The sequence below is a fragment of the Oryzias melastigma genome, linkage group LG8 (assembly GCF_002922805.2).
Source record: "Oryzias melastigma strain HK-1 linkage group LG8, ASM292280v2, whole genome shotgun sequence".
In the NCBI taxonomy this organism is placed as follows: Eukaryota; Metazoa; Chordata; class Actinopteri; order Beloniformes; family Adrianichthyidae; genus Oryzias; species Oryzias melastigma.
Window position 1 is genome coordinate 10,633,592 of NC_050519.1, and position 24,486 is coordinate 10,658,077.

A 24,486-nucleotide genomic window follows, 5' to 3' on the forward strand; every position below is an offset into this window, starting at 1 on the left:
ACCATCCGTAACTGACATTTAAATAAAAAATGTATAAGGAAAAAATAAAAACATTTCACATTATTATTATTATATGTTTTTGCATGATTTCTGAATGTTTCACCTTATATTTATTATTTTTATACAAAAAAGATGCAATAATTTCCCATATTAATCGACCTCTAACTGAAAGCCCGTGTTTTTAATTCATTATTTAAAATGGCTCCATCGTAAATAACATTTATATTGGTAATTTTTACAGACATGCTGTAAAAACCTCAATGGTGCGTTCAGGTGCAGCCTCTTCTCCTCGGGAGAGACCGGGAGATGTGTCCTCACACGCCCCGGCCCGCGCGCTCTCCTCGCCGGCCAGCTGAGTCACGGAGGACCCGGTGTTCTCCGTCGTTGCACGATCCGACCTCGTTTCATTAGAAATCGGTTTATCAGCTGCTGTCGACGTGCGTCTGTGAATGCAATCGCTTTAATCTCATTTTATGCGCGGATCGTTAGAATAAAATAGAAAAAAAAGAAAGGAAATACGATCAAAGGAAACCCGTTTATGTAAAATCCAAACGACAGTAAATTTGAATCTTTTTTGAATAAAAAAATATATTTTTAAAAAAATGCATCGTCCTTTAAATCTAATAATAAATGCTGTAGGGTTTTATTCGCTGGTGGTTCTGCAGGGAAGGCTGCATGCAACAGCATGGCGAAGGCAGCATAATGGCCGACTGCGAAACACTTTCTCAGTGTGGAGACAAAGGCAGTCCTCCTGACGGGCGGCCATTCACCTTGGATCCCCTTACAATCCACACACTGAAGCCTTGACCGCTGTAGTGAGGCTTTATTTTTTATTTTTTTTAACTGTAAATACACTCATGCATGCCCACAGATTATTCCAGCAGAGATGTGGAGCGATTTTTATTGTTGATGTAGCCCAGAATTGTGGGCTGTGGATTGTAACTGGCTGCATGGGGAGATAATAGGACTGGGAGCAAAATAGCCTTTATTACAACATGCCTGCTCAAGCTCAGATACTTTGCAATTTACTGCAAATTTTCTGGTAATTTAATTTACAGAAATATACATTTTTAATTGAAAAAAAAAAACATTATTTTTTTTATCAATATGAGCATATTTTAAATAACTTAAATGTATTTTGTTTTATTATAAGCTCTAAAAAGCTAAAGGCAAAAAAACTATTTTTGACTGAATACTTTTATTTTGGTGAGATGCCCCTTTTGCCTATTAACTACTCCCATTTGATTACCTGACCTGAAATAGGTCAGGCCAGATGAACACTGAGAGTGCAGTTATTCGCATGCACACCCCACACACACTCACACTCATAAAGGGGCGCGCGCACGTGCGTGATCGCGCGTGCACACGCTCGGGGGAATGAAAAAAAAGGGCCGTTTCTTTGAGGTTGCTGCTGCACCTCTTTTTAAGCATTTTAAATCCTCTTCACCTCTCCAGAGAGAAGGAGCATCCGGTCTGAATATTTAACCTTTTATTTTGAAAAAAAAAATAATAATGTGCGTTTTTGCAGATTAAGATCTCATTTGGTGCAAAAAAAAAAGTAGGATGTAATGAGAGCTGGATGGAGATGAGAGTGACTGCATCAACTGGAGACAATGGGACGAGCAGCAGAAGGAAGGCAGCCTTGTTGCAGGATGTAGACTCAGTAGATTTCCATTATTTCAGTCCACAATAACACGCCTTTGCATGTGCACACACCGGATATTTTTCAATATATTTAAAAAAATCTAATTTAGATTATATGTTGCAATTAATTCTCCATGCATGCATGCAGGCAGGCCTGATCAATAGAGCTGTGTCAGTCGGCTCTTTCGCATGCAAATGTGCAAAAAGGGCATTGAAGCAAATTGTTGATGTGATTTATTGTTGTATATTTAATTGCACGCGCTGTCAAGAGTTTAGATATATTTATTTGTGCTCGTGCTGCGCGTTTATTTCTCTTCTTGGTGTAGTGAGAAGCTGCTTTGATTCTCTCCTTTGACAGAAAAGATGAACGGGGGCTGCGCTTTTGGCTGGAGAAGCCTCCGATCGACCGAATGCAACACCTAGACAACGAAGGAGAGGATTATTTGATGGGTTGCATTTGATTTTCCTGACCTGCCATATCCGGATTTGGGATTATTCCACATTCCTCGGAATGGAAGGACGGGATTTCGCTGCTCCGGCGCACCTTCTTTCAGAGCGGGGCGCCCTGGTGCACCGAGCCGCCTCTCGGATCGCTCCCTCGGGCCACAGCTCTGTGCAGCACGCCGGTCACTTCCCGCCGGGGAAATATTACCCGTCACACATACCAATGGCTCCCCACTCAGGTTAGTCAAACATGGCCCCGTTTCTCTTCCAATTGCTTCATCATATGTGTATTTATCAGCGTTAGAAGCAAACCTGATTGTTATTTCGCTGCGAACACAATGGATCCACGCTCGTGCTGCTCAGGTGTGGCTGTTTTATTGATGAAATATGGTTTTATAAATCAGGTGAAATTCCATTAGTTTTGATTCATGCATACGTTTCAATGCATCAAAGGCAATTAAGGCGTGATGGAAAAATATAAGATCTGAGGAAAGAGGCTGCACAGTGACACCGGTTTCCCCATGTCTGTCATGCTGAAGGAGATTTTGTCACTTCATGTTAAGATGATAAGTGTCATCACTTAAAAAAAAAAAAAAATCTGGGCAACAAAAAGCTATATAAGGGCTGAATGCAGAGGTCCACCCAGGTCAGTTTGCAGGTTTTCTGCATGTTTTTCCAGGTTTTACAAGAAAACTGACATCCACAGTGCAACATAAATGGAAGCTACACTATTACTTACACTTTTACTTGATTTATGATGATTTTTGTGACCTCCCCATTCGAATCTATGTAGGCGATTTATTTAAATGTGCACATACTAACCAGTGAATAACTCCAAAAGAATGACATTGATTACATCAAACATTTCCACTTCTAAACTAATTTTCTTTGATGGTATGATAATCAATTCTAATAAAAGGATGATGCATTCCAGCCTTACTGGAAAGCAAATATTTTGCTGTTTAATGCAAATTTTACCCAATAAAATACAGAAAAACGACATCATAGAGAATCAAAGCCAATTTCGACAAAGAAGGATGTTCTGCATCGCACATTTTGTTTGATATTTTACGGAGATGTCTTTGTATAGGCTCTGTTGTGGCTCGCTCACTAAAATATATTCCTCAAAAATCGCAGTGTTTGTAAAGATCCTCAATTAATTTGCAAAATCAAGCTAAACACTAGGCGTAATTAGTCATTCAGGAGAAATCACGAGTGATGTTCGCCATTCAGCGCTCAGCATTCATGTTTGCTTTTGGCAGCGCTCACGCTCACACACACACGCATGCATCTCCACACACTCAGAGCCTGCATCCGTACATGTCCTTCTCCCTCTCCACAGATGTTTTGTTGAGTTCGTGACGGCAAATGCCAGCTACCAGGGTGCAGGTGCTCCCACCAGTCCCGTTCTTCAGTGCGTGTGTTCTGTAGGGTTATGCTGCACCAACACGAAAACCGTTCCCTCCAAATTTCATCACTGTTCAATGAGCAGCACAGGCGGTTTATTGTTCTTTTCAGTTTCATCAGCGACACATGGGAGGGACTGCCGAATGTCCTGGAGAGGGAGATGGTTTCATTTTTTTCCCTGCAGTTTAAGGACTAGATTGAATTAACGAACACAATTCTTTGACATGTCTTCAAATAATTCTCAAAAATCTCCTCCAGGTTGCATTATTATTACTATTTTTCATTATAACACTCCGCTGATGTGCAATCTTTGATTTATTATCTTAATAATATTTGTAAATGTCAAGCGTGCCATGATGCAAATAGGTGGATGAGACATGACACTTAATTCAAAATTATTCATGGTTTTCATTTTAAAGATGGGAGCTGATGAAATCAAGGAGATGCTTTCAGCTGAAAACTGCTCTCTTTATGCAATTTCATATTTTTTTCTCAAAGGTTTATACAAAAATGTACTTTTGTGTTTCATTAAGACTTAAATATATTTTTAATAGAAATAAAAACTAAGTAAATTAACATGAAATGCTAAAGGAGTAAACTCTTGACGATGCAGGTCATTAATGACCTGTATGGCAGCAACACTATGGCACAACTGAGCTTGCTGTTTGCTGAGTGTGTTCAGTTTCTCCCCTGAGGATGAATGTGCACACTAGTTCACATGAATACTTTACAAAGAGTCTGAATATTTCAGGGTTGATGTGAAAATGCAGCGAGGGGCAGGTTTGTGATGTGGTTTCTTGAAAGAGCTCGTCTGTCTTTGCAGAGGTATGTATTGTTGGCTGCTAAGAAAAAAAAAAAAAGCAGTTGTAACCCCCCCTTTGCTGGCATTGTTCCTGAGAATTTCAATATATCTTGAGAATTTTTTTTCCTCTCGTTTTGTAAAAAAAAAGGATCCTCCGAGTTGGGAAGCTATATCAGGCAACATCAGGCGCTCACACATTTCGACTTACTTGCACGGTGAACGCAGCATGGAGAGATCCTGTCAGTTTGCATTTGCTTCTGTCCATCTTCACCTACTACAAGGCAGTCAATTGTAATGCATGTCAGGTGGCCGATTTATAGTTCACACTTGCACTGTGTTCTGGGGACGTGACATTGGAGCAGCTCCTCTCAGTGCTGATGTGGAGGGACATAGACCTGGAAAAGCATCTAATTCGCTCGGTTCTTTTACAAGACCTCTGAAACAGTAATTTTATCTTCTGCCAGCTCTGGCTGAGACTTGTAGACGGTCTGCAGTTGGCTGCGAGGCCAGGATTCAGATGTTGGATGGTGTCAGAGCTGGAGCTGCCTTTACTGCTGGCATTTATGGTCGTCGGTTCGTCTTTCGGCCATATTGTTCTGATCAGTTAGCTTGAGGTGTGGCTTCGTCAGAGGAGGAGGGGGTTTCGGGGGCCGTCCGCGCAATCAAAGGTCATTTTTATGTCGCTCCGCCTGCCCTTCCTTTACATCTGCCCTTTCTCCCCCTCCATAAGCTGTCCTCTTCCCCCCATTTTTCCAGCCTCCTTTCGTTGCAACAGGAAGACTCTTGTGTCTGGGAAGCGGTGGTCTTCCTGCCACCTCTGTTTAAACCGCCCTCCCCTGCCTCTGGGCCATTGTTGCAGATCCCAGCTTTGTGTGTGTTTTACAGCTGCTGTTAAAGATAAAAAACAGTCCCTTCCACCCCCTTTATTGTTTACTGGTAGGATGTCCCTGTCATTCACTTTATGTCCTAGCTGGATATCGGAGCACACCCCCTCCTGCAAAGGTTAGCCATGCTGTCTGCCCTCCTTCATTTTTCCCAAGGGGGCACACACAACTTTATCTGTTTTTTTTTCATAGCTGGAACATCCCATGGGTCTGCGGTTGTAGGCTCTTCAAAGACGCTCACAGGTGCCTGGTGGAGCAAAGGAGCGTCTTCAAAAGAATAACCCCTAGTTAGTGGGTGAGAGTTGTTCATGGGAAGGGAGGCTTCTTCTTCTTCTTCTTCTTCTTCTTCAAGGCCTTGTACTTTAGTGTTGTGTGCTCTGAGATTAAACTGCCTTGACCCCCTTCCACATCCTTGACGATGCCGTACAAGCACAGCTTCATGATTCTCTCAGTGTCACCAACAATGAGAGCTAGAAATGTTGCATTACCTGTGATAATGCTAGTGTGAAGGCTTTTTGCTGAAAGTAGTCGCTGAAGATGCTGAAGCTTTTTGCTAAATATGGTGATGCAATTTACTTTAATTGGTGAAGGGATTTGCTAAAAATTCTATTTTTATTTGCAAAATGTTAAATTTCCTATAAGACTGGACATTTTGTTAAAGTACTAAGAAAGAGTACTGAAGTTGACCAAAATTTTTTAAAATTTTGGAGTAAAATTGCTAAAAAAATTCTTAATACATGCAAATTTTGAAAAAATATCTAGTGTGTTGCTTAGATATTATACCAAAATTATCCCAAAAAATTTTTGGTAGATGCCAAATTAGCCAAAACAAAACCTAGCTTGTTGCTTAAATACTAGCTAAACTCCAAAGTAGTCTAAAATTCCTCAGTAAAGTAATTAAAAACCTTAGCATGTTGCTAAAATATTAGCTAAACTCAAATGATCCCAAAAAACCTTAGTAGATGCCAAATTAGCCAAAAAAAAAGAAATCTAGCTTGTTGCTTAAATACTACCAAAACTCCAAAGTAGCCTAAAATTCCTCAGTAAAGTAAAGTAAACTAAACTAATCAAAAATGTTAACCTGTAGCTAAAATATTAGCTAAGCTCCAAAATAGCATTAAAAGAACCTTAGTAGATGCCAAACTAGCCAAAATAAACAACTAGCTTGTAACTTTAACACTAGCAAAACTCCAGAGTAGCCTAAAATTCCTCAGTAAAGTAAACTACACTAAACTAATCAAAAATGTTAGCCTGTAGCTAAAATATTAGCTGAACTCCAAAATAGCATAAAAAAACCTTAGTAGATGCCAAATTAGCCCCCAAAGCTAGCACATTGCTTAAATACCAGCTAAACTCTAAAATAGCCTAAAATTCCTCAGTAAGCTAAATTACCGGTACTCAAAAACGTTAGCATGTAGCTAAAGCAGAAGCTAAAATCTAAATTAGCCTATGAAACCTCATTATATAACAAATTAGCCAAAAACTTTATAAAAGATGAAAACAAAGCCCATTAATATATTTAAAGACTTTTTGCTAATCTACTTAGTTTTGAAATGTTAAGACTTTCTCATTCATATTTCAAAAACTATAAAGTTTATAAATACTAAAAATGCAAGCAGTAATGTCCTGAACACGCTGAACGTTTTTATACCAAGACTGCTAAAATTGTTGAAAGTGTTTTTGAGTTTTTATGTGCCAAAAAACGTACGTAAAGGAGCAGGAGAATCCCTATTGTGTGAATGCCACAAAGCGTTAACACAATAAATGTTAAATATTACAGCATTTTTTGATCCCATGTGAATCGTTGGACGATTTGTTTGGTATTAGGGTCCCCCTGAATAGTGGAGGTGTTGCTTGGCATCCTACACCTGGCTGAAATAACACCCCGCCCCACGCCGCCGCCATCTGTCCCCTTCCTTTGACACTCCCCCTCAGAAGCCAAAATTTGAGGCACTGTCATTCAGCTATTTCAGAGGGAACAGCCCTTAATTGTCTGTTTTAGTCGCCAAAGAAACACGATATTTTTTACGGCGTGCACCTCAAGAAATACACATAAAATGTGAAGTTTTTCAAGATTGAACTGCTCAAAAGAAAAATAATGAAAGGATTTCTGAGGCTAAGGATTCGTGAATGAATATGCCTTAAACAGACGACCTTCCCTGCCCCTTGTGGCATGATGCCACAGAGCCCTGGCCTCAAGCACGGGGCGTGCACACCAGCCGAGCACAAAGGAGACCCACGGGTGAGAGTGAGGCGCGGGGCAACACCTTCCTGTATCAGATTTCAAGGCGTTGGATTTCAAAACTCTCTTTCCTATTTTTAAACCCAACAGAAGGAAGTGAGGAGTTGAATTAAGAACCCAATAAGGCTTTTGTTCACTTCCCCTTCTGGCACACAAGAAAGGCTTACATGGCATTTGCAAGGTCTGACAGTCAGTTACATTCGCCCAAATTCAACTTCTGTTTTGTTTGTGATTAGGATTTATTTCTCTGTCTTTTTTTTTTTTTTTTTTTTTCAGCCCTTTCTTGGTATCAGACGGCTTCTCATCAGGCAGCCGCAGGCACACCTCAGCGCATGGCCGTATTGCATGTGACAGCTGTTAGACATTATTAACAGCTCAAGCAGAAAATCCAGATTACTTTTTTTTTATTATGTCAATTTTGTTATTGTAATCGCTCAGTGAAAAAGAACAAAAAAAAGGGGGGGGGGGCTGTTGCCCCATTGTTGTCAGCAGATTTGCGGCCAGTGACAAAACTGTAAGACTGGAAGTGAGTGTGAATGTGTGTGAATGTGTGTGCTCATTTTTTGGGGGGCCTTGTGAGAAGGTTGAGATGTGTTCTCCAGACTCTGACCCCCTCCCTGACTGAAGCTGAGGCCCCCTGTGGTCTCTGTAAGGCGGAGACAGGTGCATTGTTAACCCTCCAACCCCGTGTCCCCGTGAATGTGATGTCAGAGCTCCAGGCGGGGAGGTGCACTCTTTAGTGCCTGTTGATGCAGAAATATTGAAGTTTCTGCTTTTTAGACAAAAATAAATTCAAATTATTAGTTTTTTGTAACAAAAACAGGGGCATCACAATCAAATAAGTGCAATCTAAAGGTTGAAGTGCATGCAATAAATTTATATGGTCAAGATTTTTGTAAGAAAGTGACTAATTTTCAAAATTTATATGGACAGAGCTGAACTGCTGCTAGAAATAGAGTGCAGTTTAATGCAATTTTTAAACTGTTTACATTGGAGCCATGCATTTGCTGAATATATGGATGGTTGTGATCTGTTTTTTCTGATTTTGTTTTATTTTTTTTTACTTTTTTAGCTTTATTTTCATTATTTATTTTCTTATTTATTTAAAAAATGGACCAAAAGTGGACTTCACTGCACTCAATTTTGTTGTAAAAATTTACAATGATAATAAAGTTATTGAATTAAATTGAACAATTTTCTTGTATGTGTGAACCTCGAGTAAGGGTTACAGTTAGGGTAAGGGCGCAGCAGTGTCTGCAGCTCACCCCTCCCTCGGGAGATGGGTCAACAAATTTCACACACACCTCTAATGCGTGACAACTAATGGAGTTTTATTTTAACTTTAACTTTAAATATGTGCGGCCAACAATATAATTTAACCTAGAATGCACTTAAAATATGTGCAGGCATTGTGCATGTTAGCTGCACACGTTACGTGCGGCCAATGTGAATTTCCATCAGTTTTTGTGCTGGTTGAACGTAAAAATGTGTACATAACATCAGCTTTTTTTTGTAAATAAGCATGATTAGCAAAAAAAATTAATTTTTAAACATTTTTTTTACAGTTTGTTATCAACATTTGTCTTTTAAGTGCCACTTCAATCATGTTTTGATTTATTTTCAGAGCGTTCCTAGAGGTCATTTAATTATAATTATGCTGTTTTTAGCCAAAATAAAAAAAAACTTGTGTTGTTTTCTTGGACATAGTCTCTGCAGAACAACAGTAGCTCCCTCGTTTCCCATTATCCACCTGTCAACATGCTCTCTTGCTAGCTTACAGCCTCTCACAACCCCAAACTAACATTACAAGTCCAACAAAAATGGGGAGCAATACTGGAGCGATCCATATGTGAGCTCTGACGACAAAAACACACGCGTGGATGCATCAGAATGGAGCAGAGCAGGGATCTCAGTGTAGCATTCTTTCATTTGGTCCTGTTTCATATTGATTTCAATAAATAAGTACTCAGCAACATGATTTCAAGCATAATTTTCTGTCTTAATGACTTCCATCATGACAAAGATGCCACAATAACAAGTTAACAAAAAAACATTTTCATTAAAGTGGTTTTAAAACATTTTTTTTCTTTTTGTGGAAATGCTTGGAATCCATGTTTTTAGTAACAAATCCAGCCTCTTATTTTACATATATAATTTTAATTATATTTCACAATGAACATAAAACTATTAAAAAAAACAAAAATTCAAGTGGCAAATGTGGTTATTTTTTAACTCCAAAATTCACAAAAATTGAAGATCAATGTTTTTATGTTATAATACATATCAAACACGTAGAGATAAAATATATAAATATACAAACAAAGTAAAGATAAGGTTAAAAAATGGAAAATTGTCTTTAAAAAGAAAAGCTCCATTCAAAGTAGTATCACCAATTAAGTGTCATAGCTCTTTTTGAGTTTGTTTTAAACAAAAAAATAAAAGCTAAAACCCTTCACAGTAAATTTTGAAGGGAAAAAACAGCTAACTGGGGGGCTGGTGTCATCCCTGCGTCATTGTAAATGTGATTGGGGAATATCAGCGCTGAGATCAGAGACTAATAAGTCCCTTGAGATCCTTCAACCGGATGCCCAGCCTTCTATAAGGAGTGCTGCTCCTGCTTTCTAATGTGGGTTCCTGAGGTTCTGTTAACACAGAAGAACCCCGCCCTCGTCACATTTTATTATATTTTTGGTTTGAAATGCATTTTTTTGTTCCCTCTGCCTGATGTGGCCACTAGGCTACACTGCCTCCTCTCTCTGCATCCGCAGGATCTGGGGCAAACGGCTGGCTCAGCTGCAACAGATGTGTGTTTGTCTGCCCCCGCCGTACGCTCATGAGCTCATATTAGCTTTCTCTCCTCACAGCCAGTGACCTACCCTCCAGTGAGCGGGGTGGGGGGTGGGGGGGCTGATTAGTGTTTGCCCAAGAAAAAGTGGAAAAGCCTGACAGACAGGAAAAATAGTGGAAAGCAACATCAAGACTTGATGCGCAGTGTCACATGCTGTCAAACACTTGCTGGTGCGTCGCAAACAGACGCACACACGCACCGCACAGACTCGCAGACTCACACATCTCGCTTCCCAGGAGGCCATGGGGCCAGTGGGACAAAGCAAGCTTGAGAGTCTGGTTCATCTGTTTACATCTAATTATAGAAACAGGACTATTTCTGCAACCACTGCTTCAGCTTTTTTTTACTTCACTTCCTTGAGAGTGAACCAGAGGAAAAAAAAGAGAGAAAGACAGAGCTTTGACAGGCTTTTTCCCAGCGGTGAACGGTTGGTTATCTCATCCCCTCAGCGCTGCTGAGAGATGGGAAGAGGGGGGGGGGGGTTATTGTATTATGAAGTCTTTCATTTTCATGTAGCATGAACATTTGCAAGACATTAGCAAATAGGGCTGTGCTCTTCACATATTAACTTCCATTACACGGACCTACAGATTAAAAAGAATGACTTGTTTTAAACAAACGGAGAACATGTGTTTAAAGAGCCACTCCAATGAGAAATGTGTTTTTAACTTGTTCTTGTAGCATTTTCCTAGTGATGGAGGACAAATATAAAGAAAATTAAGATATTTCTTTATTCAAATTGTGGTAAATCAGGAGCAGATGAAAAAATGTCATTTGAAAGACCTTGTAGTTGCGATGCTTCCATTTCCAGATAAATTCATCCAACAATCCTCGACTGAACTGGCATCTGGATCAGAACCGTAAGACTAAATAGCTCCAGTATTGCCCGCGATTTTGTTGCACCGGTGCTGTTAGGTTGGAGTTGTGAGGGGCTATAAGCTAGCAAGAGAGAATGCAAACGAAGAGATGATGGGAAATGAGGGCAGGCTTACCCCACGCCAACAGCTAATTTCTCTGTTGATCCTGAAGTCACTCAACTGAAAAAAAGATGTAAAAATCACAATGACAACAAAAAAAAACAACCCCCCCATATATATATATATATATATATATATATATATATATATATATATATATATATATACAGGTATATATATGTATAATCAATCAGGAATCAATTAAAAAATTAACAAATTAATCGCAAACCTGGAAAAAAAATGAATCACGATTAATCGCAATAAATTTTTTATTAATATTTTTTTTCTAGTTACAGTACTTGGCAACCGCTTTTTATCTGCGAATAATCAAAATGTGAAATCACAGAAAACTGTACATTTAGTACGTTTATTTTTATATATTAAATGAAAAAAACCAGTATTGCATTTTAGAAAATAAAATAAAATTCCAACCAAACAAAACGTAAAAAGACGAAAAAAAAAAATCATAAAACAAAAGTAATTTTCACAAAATCAAAATGAAATGTTGAAAAAACAAAACACAACAAGAAACAAACAAACAAAACAGGTTATACGGAGGGAGATTGGTGTTTGGATGATGATATCCGGTACTGTTTATGTCAAATGACTTCCAGTTGAAATGATCCAATCAGTGAGTAAATACTGCCGCTCCTTAGTGTCGACTTTTTTTATTTTCCGTGAAAAGGGAAAAAAATTATTTAATTAATTTGCAGAAATCTACGGAGCCCCTAAGGGACATCGGGAAAAAAAATTAAAGTAAAAAAAAAAAAAAAATTACTAACTGGTGCGCACCACTTACTATCTGGTGGGCACCAGTTAGTAATTTTTTTTTTAACTTTCATTTTTTTTTCCAATGTCCCTTTAGGGGCTCCGTAGAAATCAAAACAAAATGTTAAGAAATGAAACAATTTTTCTGTCTTTTTTTTTTTTTTTCTGGAAATTACTTTTACTTTCTGATTTTTTTTTTTTTTTTTTTACATTTTTTAATTGTTATGATTTTAAAAATGTTTTTGAATAGTTGATGCGATTTGCACTTCCGGGCTTCCATACATCTCCAATGAACTACTGCCGCTCTGCAGAAACTGTGCTACAAAATGACAGTTTTTAAAAATTATTTTGTCTAAAAACTGCATAATCATAATTAAACGACCACTTATGATTGGAGAGGGACTTTAAAGCCACAGGATCGGAGTGGCAGTTAGCTGATGGGCTGTTTCCAGGGGGACCTGCAGGGGAAGGGAAGCTGACAGGGAGATGCTGAGGTAACTACCTTGGGAAGCCAGGTGAAAGCTGTACGAGGATAGAGTCGGGCCTCTGGGCCTGCGCCAGACAGGCTGCAGCCTCTCGCAGGTGCTTACATAAAGAGCCTCTGAGGCAGGACATGCAACCTGCTGCAGGAAACCTGAGCCAGGTGTTCACCACCCCCCACCCTAATGCAGTAACTGCCACACAATGGAAAGGTGCGCGTGAATGCACCCCGGCGCCGGCTCCACACGGTTTATTCTGGGAGATGGCAGGTAAATTAATTGGTTGTGAGTGTGTAACATGAATGCGGAGATAAAGGTGTGCTGTCGGGCAGAGGCGTAGCGTAACAGCAGTGATGATAGCTCCATTGTGCTGATGTTGAGGAGAGTAGTTAGCAGCGTAGCCAGCAGGGTCTTTAGAGGAGGGCTGGGTGGCTTCTGATTAATAGTAGGGAATGCTTTGAAGTGACACCCAAGTGCACCAGCTCCCAGGCTAACAACAATACCATCAGTGCAGAGAGCATTCCCTCTTTCTGGGTCTTTAAATCCCCCCCAACGGTCAACAGCCTCTTAAAGGCGCGGCTCTCCTGCATAGGTGAACGGAGATAATCACGGGACTGATGTGGGGCGAGTGGGACGAGGTCGATCCCCCCGTGCTGACAGACGGGCCACAGCTGTGGATGTGTGAGGGAGTGAACACGTGTGGAAGTTTAAAAGGCCATGCTTGAAGGTGGGGGGGGGGGTCTATCAGCTGTTGGAGTAAAGTAAACTATTAGTGGTGGGAGAAGGCAGTGCTTCCAGTGAAGAATTAGAACCAGTTCTAATTGCAGTGAGGTTGGGCTATGATTACATGCTGGCTAATGCACTGACAGCCTTCTTCCTTGGCTGGCTCTCAGAATGCCGCTGAAAAGGCTGAATGCCTTTTGGTTATACAGCATAATGGGAGGGTGTGTGAACACACTCGTGCGTTCGCTGTGTGTGTGTGGGTGGCTGCTGCTGCCTGTGTGTGTGTATACATGATTAAACGTGCTTTTAAGAGCGCTTTCTGCATCTTTAGCATTTTGCTGGGCTGTGTGTGCATGCATCTTTTCTGTGATATTGGTGCATCGCTTGTTTCTTGAGTGCCTGTCATTATTTGTTGTGGATGCAACTTTTTTTATTCCCCAAATCAAAACTCAGCTGCAACAACTCTGTGTTTTTGTGTATACTCGCTGCATGTGAGTGTGCATGCCCATAGGAAATGGCAATCAAAGGAGCTGTGTGCTGGAGAGGCTGTACAAAAGGAGTGAGAGGAAAGAGTGGCAGGCAGCTGAGAGGGCAGCGTGTGGGGGTGGATGGGGGCCGATGCAGGTGCCGGATTCGGCTCCATCCTTCCCTGAGCGTTTTAAATTCCAGCCTTCTCTTCTGCACTTTTCGATGGGGATGCAGGGAAACACATTTTGTGGGGCTTCATTTGTAAATTCACATTATCTTGTGGTTTTATGATCAGAATATCAGCATAAAGATGCAGTTATTTTCTGAATTTCACATTCAAAGAGGCTCTAATACAGGGGGGCCGAAATCCAAAACACACTTTAGGTCAAAGGCCGAACAGGATAAACATTTATTGAACACATTAAAACAAAAATTTTAAAACTTAAAAATGTATTTTTTGACATTAATATGAATAATAAAAAGGCAGGAATATTATTCCAGAATAAATCAACTTAAACTTTTAATAACTTTCAATATTTTACACTCCATAAAAATATATTTTGCCAAAAATATACAAGTTAGAAATAAGCGCAAGCTCTCATACATAAAAAAATGCAACTACTGTTTTTTTTATTTATTTATTAGAGCCTCTGACAAAAAAAAAAAACAAAAAACACATATTTAGTTATGGTTTCATCCGGATCTAAAAGATCAAAGGGGTCAAAGCAGGAATTAGCACATAAATTGTCATGGTTACTTCACATTTCGGAGTTACCGTACACATTTAAAAAGGTTGAAAACCTTAAAAGTGAAAATAAAACCTTTTCAATAAAATAAAATAAAAAAACAGACAATTTTCTTTTCTCGTCATTAGTTAACATTTGAACAATTCAAATTATTTTTTCCATTTTCACAGAAGTTTTACACCAAAACATATAAAAATCGCTGTTTGTAAAAAAATTTGATTTCAGCCATTTAGCTCAGAAACTGCTTGATGTTTCAAAAACTAGTTTAAAATTACACTAAAGTGGTGATTTAACATTGTTCTTCTTCAATGCAAATGGGTTCTTTTGTTTTTTTTAATTGTTTAAATCATCAGAACTTGTAACTTGACTGACTTGCAGAAAGTTTGTAATTTGTGAAAAATTAGTACATTTATAGACCCACTCTGATCATCTCTTTATCTATTTTAAAAGCCTTCACAGTTGTTTTTTTTTTTTTTTTTTTTTAAATTATGCCGTTTTTAGGCAAAAAAGGAAAAAAAATGGCATTAACAAAGAATAAACCTGCCACCACAGGAGCTGAGCAGGGAGCTTCTGGCCCGCTGATTCTAGCGTCTACATCACAACTAGCAGCTTTTTCAAACAGCATTTGCTCCTGATTCACAACTATTTAAGTAAAGAAATACTCAGAAATGCAATTTTAAGCTTAATTCTATATATATATGTCCTCCGTCATCAGAAAAAAGCTAAACAAACATGTTAAAAACACACAAAAAAATACAATTTTCATTGGGGCGGGTCCTTTAGGGAAGAACTGGTCGTCTGTTTTCAAACTAAAGACATGCACACATGGAAACAGGATGGATCAATACCACGTGTACAATTGTGAGCTCCAGGGGGAGGAGGGGTTGTTTGGACCCTGTGATGGAGCCGCAGATGTCCATTAGCTTAGAAAAGGAATTTTAGTGACTCTGTGGAGTCTGTGATATTCTAAGTCACTTGTGTGTGTTTGGAGAAATGTGTGTATTCCCATTTGACAGATCTTCTTTCAAAAAGTGATGATGCTTTGAGGATCAATACTGACACCGTGTCTGCACCAGTACACACCCGTCTTAGCTCGCCGTCTCATCTGTCGCTCGACAGAGTTTTCTCCAGATCTGCGAGCTCTTTTTTCCAGCGAAACCAGATGGCGATCATTCAGAATGAAAGCAGATCCCGAGTTCTTTTGGATCTTCATCAGTCCACCGGTCTCTGGGACAATCCTGCCCCAAGCTCAAGTTTCTTTTACCCTACCGGAGCCCTCCCTCCACTTCAGCCTGTTTACAGTCTTTATTTTACAGCTGCTAGTGCTTTTTAGCCCTTTTAGCCCCCACAAACACTTAAAAAAAAGGAAAAAAAAAAGGCTGCTGACAGAAGCTCCATTGCTCACTCTGCAGCAGATAACCTAAAACCCAGCAGGGTGCCCGTGCACTCTGCTCCCCCACATCCTGCAGTCACTGCTTCCCACTGAGTGCATACAACCAACCGTCTGAGGAGCACCTTCTCCTCATCTGTCAGTCCACCTTACCAGCACTTTTGGAAAAAAAAATATGCCACAAATCAATTTTGTATCTAAGATTTCAGATTTGCTTGATTGGTCCTTTTAAAGCAACACAGATTGAAAAAGGACGAAAGGGGAGGTCCCACATCAGCAAATACAAGTGACACGATGCAAAACACCAACCAGAAACGTTAGTTTATGTTTATACGGTATGTAACGGGAGAAGATCGGTTAATGCTGGCAGTTAAAAAAAGAAAATATTCAGAAGAACTGCTTTTGTCTCCTCTAATTTAAGAGCTTCTACAGAAGTTCTTCCATTTGTCTCAGTCAATTTCCCCCCTCCATCTCTAACTTCTTCCCAGAGCATTTTCACTCTCCTCTACTACCAAAGATTAGTGGGGAAAGAATCAGAGTCCAGTTTCGTTCTTACAGACCCCACACTTACAGTGTTTTGGAGACTAAAAATAAAAGTGTGTTCATTGTTTCGCTAAACTACTTCCTGCTTGTCGAGATTTCACATAACTCCGTAACTTTGTGGTGGAAGTGTAAAAAAAAAAAAAAAATGAGACTTCTTAGTGTGTGAAAACAATATTGGGCCCAAAAACGGATGTATTAGAAATGTATTGTAGATGCTGTGGAGTTGTGATATAGGTGGTGTAAAGAATATTTCATAGATGGAGAAGCTGCTCACATTCACATCCTGATTGGCCTGCTGAGTAATTCTGGTTTTTGTAATCGATATGAGAGGAATGTACGCTATTACCAGAGATCTTTAGTACTTTCTGCACTTTCAGTAACTGTAGAGTAAATAATACTAACAGAGAAATGAATGATTTATGCATCATATTGTTCTACAAATAGAGAAGATGTCATCAGAGGTCAAATCGGGTCAAGTTTTTTCTCAGAAAATAAAAATAAAAAAAATAATACAATCTGATTTTTGATTGAGGGAAAATGAGAGTTAAAAAGATAACCAAACCATAAACCCTTCTTTTGTCTGTTGACCTCTATAAATGGGACTTTTAAAGTGTTCTCTGTTGGTCATTGCCAATTTTTTTGACAGATTAAAATAAACTTGTTTAATTCTTGAAAATATAGTAAAAAACATCTGACCCTAACCCTCTGACTGGATTTTTTTTTTTTTCTGTGGGTGGAGTCAGTCTCCAACTTCCCTGTTTGGTTACCCTTTAAAGACCCATTCCAATCATCTTTTGATCTATCTTAAGTGTTTTTTAATTGGGTTTTAGGCAAAATCGTAAACTCAGAGTTGTTTTTGTTGTCCTCCAGTCTCCGCAGGAGTTCATTAGAAATTTGCCTCTAAATTGTGGGCGTTGCCACTGGCGCAGAGTAAGCCTGCCTCTACTTCCCGACATCCATCTATTTACACTCTCACATGCTAGCTTAACCCACCTACAGCTCGACTTAAGAAATATTGGAGCTACGCAGTTTTAAGATGGATTACTTCTGCATTGTATTTAAAGAAATAAAAACCATTGAGACGCAGCAGCACCCTTGAAAAACCACCTCTATTTATCCCAGATCTCTCACACTGGACTGACAATTTTTCTCCAAAAAGAAAAGAAACAGAAATCAGTGTCAGCTGCCCGTCTTAGCTTCTACATGAGGGTGACAGGTTGAGGGAGATCAGCTGATTCTTACATTAAAATAAAACATCACCATCTTGATTGTTTTTTTTCCATAAATTGGGCATAACTGAGATAAAATGTTGCTAACATTACATTACATGACACTCACCTCTTCCATCGGACAAGGGGGGGCAAGTGCCAAACATATGAAAGAAAAACCAGCAAAGAAGAACAAGTAGAGAGGCTACCAACCCAATGCTGAATACTGTGAGGAAAGAAACGTAGGAACAACCAATATTTTGTTTAATTAAAACATAAAGAGAGATCTAATCTCAAGGAAAACAAAGATGTATATGGATCGATTTGTCTACAAGTGCATCAGAATGGAGTGAAGCAGGGTATTTACTACATAACTACAAACTTTTTCAAACCTCATTTTTTTCTTGTTTCACAACAATTTGAATAAAGAAATACTCAGAAATGCAATTTAAATCTCAAATTTCTCCCTTAAAATGCTGCAAGAGCCTTACAAAACTAATGAAAGTCCAGTTAGTTCTGCATCTGTCTCTTCACTGTTTTCCTTCTGTCCTTTTCTGAAGAAAGGAATTGTTCTTGGCAACAGCTGACATCCACAGACAGCTATCTCTAAACACTATTAACTTCATAGGAGAAAAAACACCAAATCTTTCATTCTTTGTGGGACGAAAACCATGCAGACAGAAATCTTTGTGCCAAAACAAATGAGCTAAACAAATCTGTTCTTGGGACATTAATGAAGGCGTGTGTTTATGTTTAATGCTACAAATCTACTTGATTTCCTCTTGTCCTGATAAAAGTTGGGAGTTTCTTGCTTTCATGAAAAGAGAAGAAAAAGAGAAGAGCGCTTAATGAGAGACCTGGATCCCATGATTATGGGACTGGCTGATAGAAATCAGGATCTCTCTCAAAGAAGTCAATTAACCCCCTCCCCTATCCTAATTATAAATAGATTGGCTCTGTACAGCTCAGCACAACTCAATCTGCAGACTCATACTCTTTTTTTTCTCTTCGTCTCACTGACTCATTAACGCAGGCTGACAATAGCAAAGACAATAGTCATTACCGAGCCCAGCCAGGAGGGGGCTCCACGCCCGGAAGCTTCTGGTCATTAGTGTGTAAGAGTTTTTGATGATGGCTGAACTCTGTGGTCGGAGTAAATAAGCAGCATTGTAGAATGTCAACATGATCAGACGGCTCCTCCGTAGCGCCCAGTGTTGACATAACTGCTCTCTTATCGGAGGAGTGCAAAGCCCAGCGCCACAGTGGAGCGCGGCGCCAGAACAAATGCAGTAAAGGCTGGAAAACCACACGCAAGTCCATACGGGCTGTTAGGGAACGCCTGGGAAGAAGGTTAAAATAGGAAAAGTATTACAAGCAGAACTATAACCCAGTTAATGTCCAGACATAGGACATTCAGCTGCCAGGTGACCTGCTGTTTATGTCAGCACACAAAAGATAATGAGCTATTTAGTTAATCCTGTCAAAGGTCCTTTACCCAACATCCTTTGCTCAGTTAAGGAAAAATTGTACTGCTAAGATTTTTCCATCAGCCTTGAATGGATGAGCGATTTAAGCACCAATTATCACCTGCAAGCACGTGCGTCAAAATCACAAGAATGACAGGCGAGAGCCGGAGGATAGGGAACTCCGACGAGGGGAAACAAAAAAAAAGGATGTCAGTGACTCGCTTTTCAAATCCCCCATTTGTGTTACCTTTGCTTTAATCTGTGTCAAAACATTTCAGCACACCTTCTTCTCCTCATTACCTCACAAATGACTCCTCTTTGGTCTCCCTTTCTGTGTTTCCCCACCCCTTCCAGCCTCCCCCCATTTCCTCTAAAATTATGGCATGCCTCTTTTTTTTTTTTTTTGTGATAACCTGCTGAAAGCTGTTGCTCGCCTTTGAATATATAAACTCCCAGCTGAGGTCTATCTGTGCTACCTCTCCCTGGTGTTCCCTCATAACTTAAACCTGCTGTCTTCCTTTAACATAATTTCCCTAAATCATCGAATAAATCATATAGACTGACTCTCCCCTATGGCTATTAAAGATAGCACCGACTTTATGGGCCGGAGGATTTGAAGAAAAATTAAGCCGGCTCATGAATGTTTTATTTGGGACCCAGGATTTGAATTTTATTAATGTGTGTGAGTGTGTGTGGTATTGCTGAAATATTTCTGTGTTTTTCCAGGATGTGTGATGACAAACCAAACCAACAGCTGCAGCACATCTGCTAAGTTCGATCAGATGTTGCAATCCTTAAGTAACCCTGTGACGCCTGCCTCCGATGTGATCTGCAGACAAACTTTTAGCCTAAACGATAATCCCTTCTTTTTAAGCTTTTACCTCTGAGTTTTTGCTTTTTTTTTGTCCTGCATTGCCCCATTACCGGTAAAACCCTTCAAGGTAACCAGTGAGAGGAGTCTTTTTGCTCCGTGTGAAGATGACCTTCTCTCATGTGGACAGATTGCAGGAAATACTCCTAGTTTTACTCCCTTTAAGTAGATTCCTGCAGATGTGAAGCAGCAGCATTCCATGAATGAGCGGTGTCAACAGTGCACAGGCATAACTCAACTTTAAGGCTTCGTTTGTCAGACGCGCTTCATAAATGAATTTACGGCGTGATTTGGAAGAACTTGTTCACGTTTTGAGAAGGCAGGCTGCTACCGAGGGAAGGAACGCGGTTATCTCTGTGAGGTCAGTGGTGTCATTATGGCTAAGAAGCTTTATAACAAGGGAAGTCAAGGGGAGGCCCATGTGAAAGTGTCTTCTTTATAATATAGCTTTCAGCCTTGGCTGCCCAGGTGCTTTTCTTGTCCTTGCATGTAGGTTATCAGAGCAAAAATCCTTGCATTTGTCTTAGCGAGAGCTACAAGAATTAAACATTTCTCCTTTGTTCCCCTTGTGAACCAATGGCAAATTACATTCAGGACCGCAGAAAGACCTTGGGCTGGCTGGCTGGCTGGCTGGTGCAGCAGCTCCCTGCTCTGTTATCTGCTCTGTTCTGCCTCCGTGCCTCTGACAGGCTACATCAGACGGAGAGAAGCCAGAGCAGGGAGCTGCCTTCTGTTTCTCACACACACATCACTCCAGGACTTTATCATATTACAAGGCGATCCGAGAGGACTCAGAGGACAGCAGCAAAAGCAAGGTCTTCAGCCAGGCACTGCTCCGCTTGACCTAAAGGAGGCGCCGAGCTACAGGGAGGCAAAAAAAAAAAAAGAAGCAAAAAACAGGGCAATGTGACAATTCATGGCTTGGATTGTTGAAAGTAGTGTTCAGACTTTTAGAAAACTAATAGACAAGGGAGATATGATAGAAGGAAATGGTGAAAGGAAATACGATGGGACATTAACTTTTAAAACTCAAAAAGTGAAGTAAAATATCAGTGTGAATGGCACCAACTGTGGGAAGAAAAGGGAAATATAGAGTTGAGCTGTTGGGGATGGAAAGACAGAGACACTTCGTTTATTTCTGCTGCATCGGCTGTTGTTTGAACGAACTGACGTCAACGCACTGCGGTAGTCATTCACACCAGAAGGTGGCGCTATGTAAACTCAAAAAAAGAAAAGCACACAAATACACCACTGTAGCCACAACTTAACATACTCAAAACAAAAATTGGTTCATTTATTGGGCTTTAAGCTGTTAAATACTGATCATCACGTGTGAGTTGAAAAACAGCAATCGAAAAGGGAAAACTGAGAAGGCATGAGACATGGCTACTTGGAGGAGCAAGACGGGAACAACATGATGAAGAAAAGAAAAAGGGGAAAATGTCAGGAAAATTTGCTCCAGTGACTCAAGCTGCTTGCAGATTTATGGGGTGTTATGGGTATCATTATACATCAACCAAAGTGGATGGAGTGACTGGAGAAATGTGACGCCTGTGTTGCTGTATTCATCTGCGCACGCAGCACGCCACACTTTTGTTTTTCCTATACGTGTCTCCTCCAAAGCAAACGGACTCTGGGGTTGAACAAGTCTGAGTGCGCTGGAGCAACATCCACCTCCATCCATACTTAACTTTTCCAAAGCCCATCTACCTAGTACCGCTGGTTCAGTGACGAGAGCTTTGGACCACCCAGGACTGGTAGATGCTTTGATGTGGTGCTAGCATATGTGCAGCGCATGGGTACAATCACTCTAAAGCACACTTGCAAAACACAATTTTACTGCCTCCTGCGCTGCATCAATATCCTGCATCGCCAGAGCAGTGGGATACTCGAAGACAAAGACGAGAGTGAGAAAGAGATAGTGTAGGCCATGCCAGGCTGAAATACTCGAGACTTATGCTTGGTTAGCCTGAGGGACGAAAACCTGCCTGGTTTGACCACATCCCAATTTACCAATTAAGTTCAAAAGTTGGCATGGTACTAATTAGAGAGCAAAATGCTGAGGATTTGTTTTAAAGTGCTGTTTTGCTTCAATGAAATAGGTCTGTGCCCATGACGTGGCTGAGCTGGGCAAAACATGGGATGTTAGTCACCCATCTGTCCTCTATGGCCTAAACATAAAACCAGGTGGTTTAGACAGATCAGTCATCAGCAAACCAGATCCAGAGCCAGTCTATTTGTGTTTTTTAAGAGCAACAAGTAGACCAGAACTTTGAGAGAGCGGCAAACATGATATTCTTTAGTCATAGCTATTGTTTCCACCACCTTATTGTTAGCAGAGCAGATGGGTTTTAATGGTTGCCAGATGATGCCTAACAGTTGGCCTGCTGCAGTGTCTTCTTAACATCATCGTGGTGAGACTTTTGTTTGGGAGTGGAGATGTGCTGCATCCACAGAACTTCTTTTCACCCACCACTAAAGCAATGAGACCACTTCCAATGAAAAGTCTATGTAAACACGTGTAAACACCCTTTTCAGGCTTCTCTGTTCAAAACTCTAATGTTCAAGTGTATGCAAGTTTTTAGGACTCTACGTAAAAAAAACTTGGATATTGAAGGTGCATAGCCTTAATTCATGGAAGGGCCAATTTGAAAATTGATCATGGAGGAGAAAATAATAATTGCGGTTTGGGCCCGGGCAGAATTATAAGACACCACGTTTTTCATGTATCGGAATAGAGCTGTGAAAGAAAAAGCCTGGAGAGAGATTGGCACTGTTTCAACGTTTTGCCCCTAGCCTCTTCCAACTGTGGCGGACATGCACTAGTACTTACTTACTGCCCTTTACGCCTTTAGAAACTTAGGGCAGCAACAAAATCTTTCCATTTCTGACGGTCGCGGGTCAAGGTGTAGATGGTTCCCCTAGTGTGTCTAATTCCTTCTAATCTTTGGCACCAGATCTTGGGCCTCCTCTTTTTCTTTTTCCTTCTGGTGTCCGGTGTAGGGGTATACTTCCATCTTCCTGTCAATGGCTTCCAAGGTCTGGCCGATCATGACCGAAAGAATGAGATCCCGACTACAAGTGGCTGAATTGAGTTTTCTACGGAAGGTGGCTGGGGGCTCCATTAGAGATATGGTGAGCAGCTCAGTCACCTGGAGAGACCTTGGAGTAGAGACGCTTCTCCTCCACTTTAACAGGAGACAGTTGAGTTGGCTTGGGCATCTGGTCTGGATGCCTCCTGGACGCCTCCCTGGAGAGGTGTTCTGAGTATGTCCCACTGGGTGGAGGCCAGTCTCTCGGCTGGCCTGGGAACACCTCGGAGTCTCCCCAGAGGAGCTGGTGGAAGTGCCCGGGGAGAGGGAAATCTGGGCATCTTTTCTCAGACTGCTGCCCCGCGACCCGGTTCTGGATGAGCAGAGGAAGATGGATGGATGCTGTTTCCGTAACTATCTTAGTTTTCTAGGACTGGGTGGTTAGGCCTGTGCCAAACCCACAACCTGCTCTTACTCTGGCCTCTACACATCAATCTGTCCGGCATGGGAGATCCTACCCGGAGCACAAAGCTCAAGCCAGTATAGCTATCCAGGTCATCAAGACACGCAAGTTACCACAATAAGGTGGCAGTCCATGGGCACCCATTACAAATTTTCTCATAGAAACGGGAGAAACAGGACATGTACTAGTAAAGAGCAGAAAAAGAAGAATCTCCTTCCTGCTTTTCCAGTGTACAACATGGTACATATGGGTGTTCAAGAACTTGCATTTTACACGTTCTTGCACACATCCGCTTAAGACTATACATTTTATAGCTGTGTTAGAGCACTGAAGGGGCGTTGCTCGTTTAGCTACTACAACCATAAAATGTATCTATACCAAATGAGACAATTGTCTTGAGCCCTGAAGCTAAATCTGTAAAGAATCAGACTAACATCAAGATAAAGACAGAGGTAACAAATCCCCCTACTTGTTTTCCAACTGGGACGTCTTTCTGTTCTCATTTCCGGAGAGTTTTACCAGAAGACTGTAACAGTTTAAGTTCTTGAGCGGCTGATAAGTATGATTCGTGTGTGAAAAAAGTGGGAGTGAGAAAAGTCTTAGATGTCAGGATGCAGTTTGAGAGGTGAAGGACTCCCCTGTTGCATGAAACACCCCAGAGGATTTCTCTCCCCTTCCTCTCTTCCTCCTCCTCTTCCTTCCCCCCCCCTACAGTTTCATCTCTTTTTTCTGTGAGATCCACAATGCTGGGAAGAAATGTGTCATTAACAAGAGAGACCAAAATAATGTTTATGGCCTCATGCTGCACTGAAATTATTTTCCATATCAGTGCAACTGCAACGGCCCTGTGGAGGAGTAAATCTGATTTTCTACTCCCCTTGCCAATGGGAAACATCATGGGAAAGAAAACAGATCGGATTGTTAGGGAGATGGCCTGACGCAGCTGTGGGCGGCTCATTTTGTATTGGGATGCCATGAGCGCACATTTACAAGTGTGTTTGTGTGAGTCCGAAAAGAGAAAAAGCTAGAATAGAACAAAAGAGAGAAAAAGAAAACATGTATAAAAGTGGTGCTGAGAGTT

The 24,486-nt window shown here is 40.6% G+C and overlaps 1 protein-coding gene across 1 annotated transcript in view; it reads left to right on the top strand.

Annotated features, from left to right (window-relative positions):
• Positions 1 to 1,792: 1,792 nt before the first annotated feature.
• LOC112146073 (BAH and coiled-coil domain-containing protein 1) overlaps positions 1,793 to 24,486 on the top strand; it is a gene marked incomplete at its 5' end in the record, with an annotated part of 66,093 nt that continues 43,399 nt past the window's right edge. Inside the window, 1 exon segment of the mRNA XM_024271695.1 lies at positions 1,793 to 2,327. Within this exon segment, the coding sequence (XP_024127463.1) occupies positions 2,156 to 2,327 (172 nt within the window).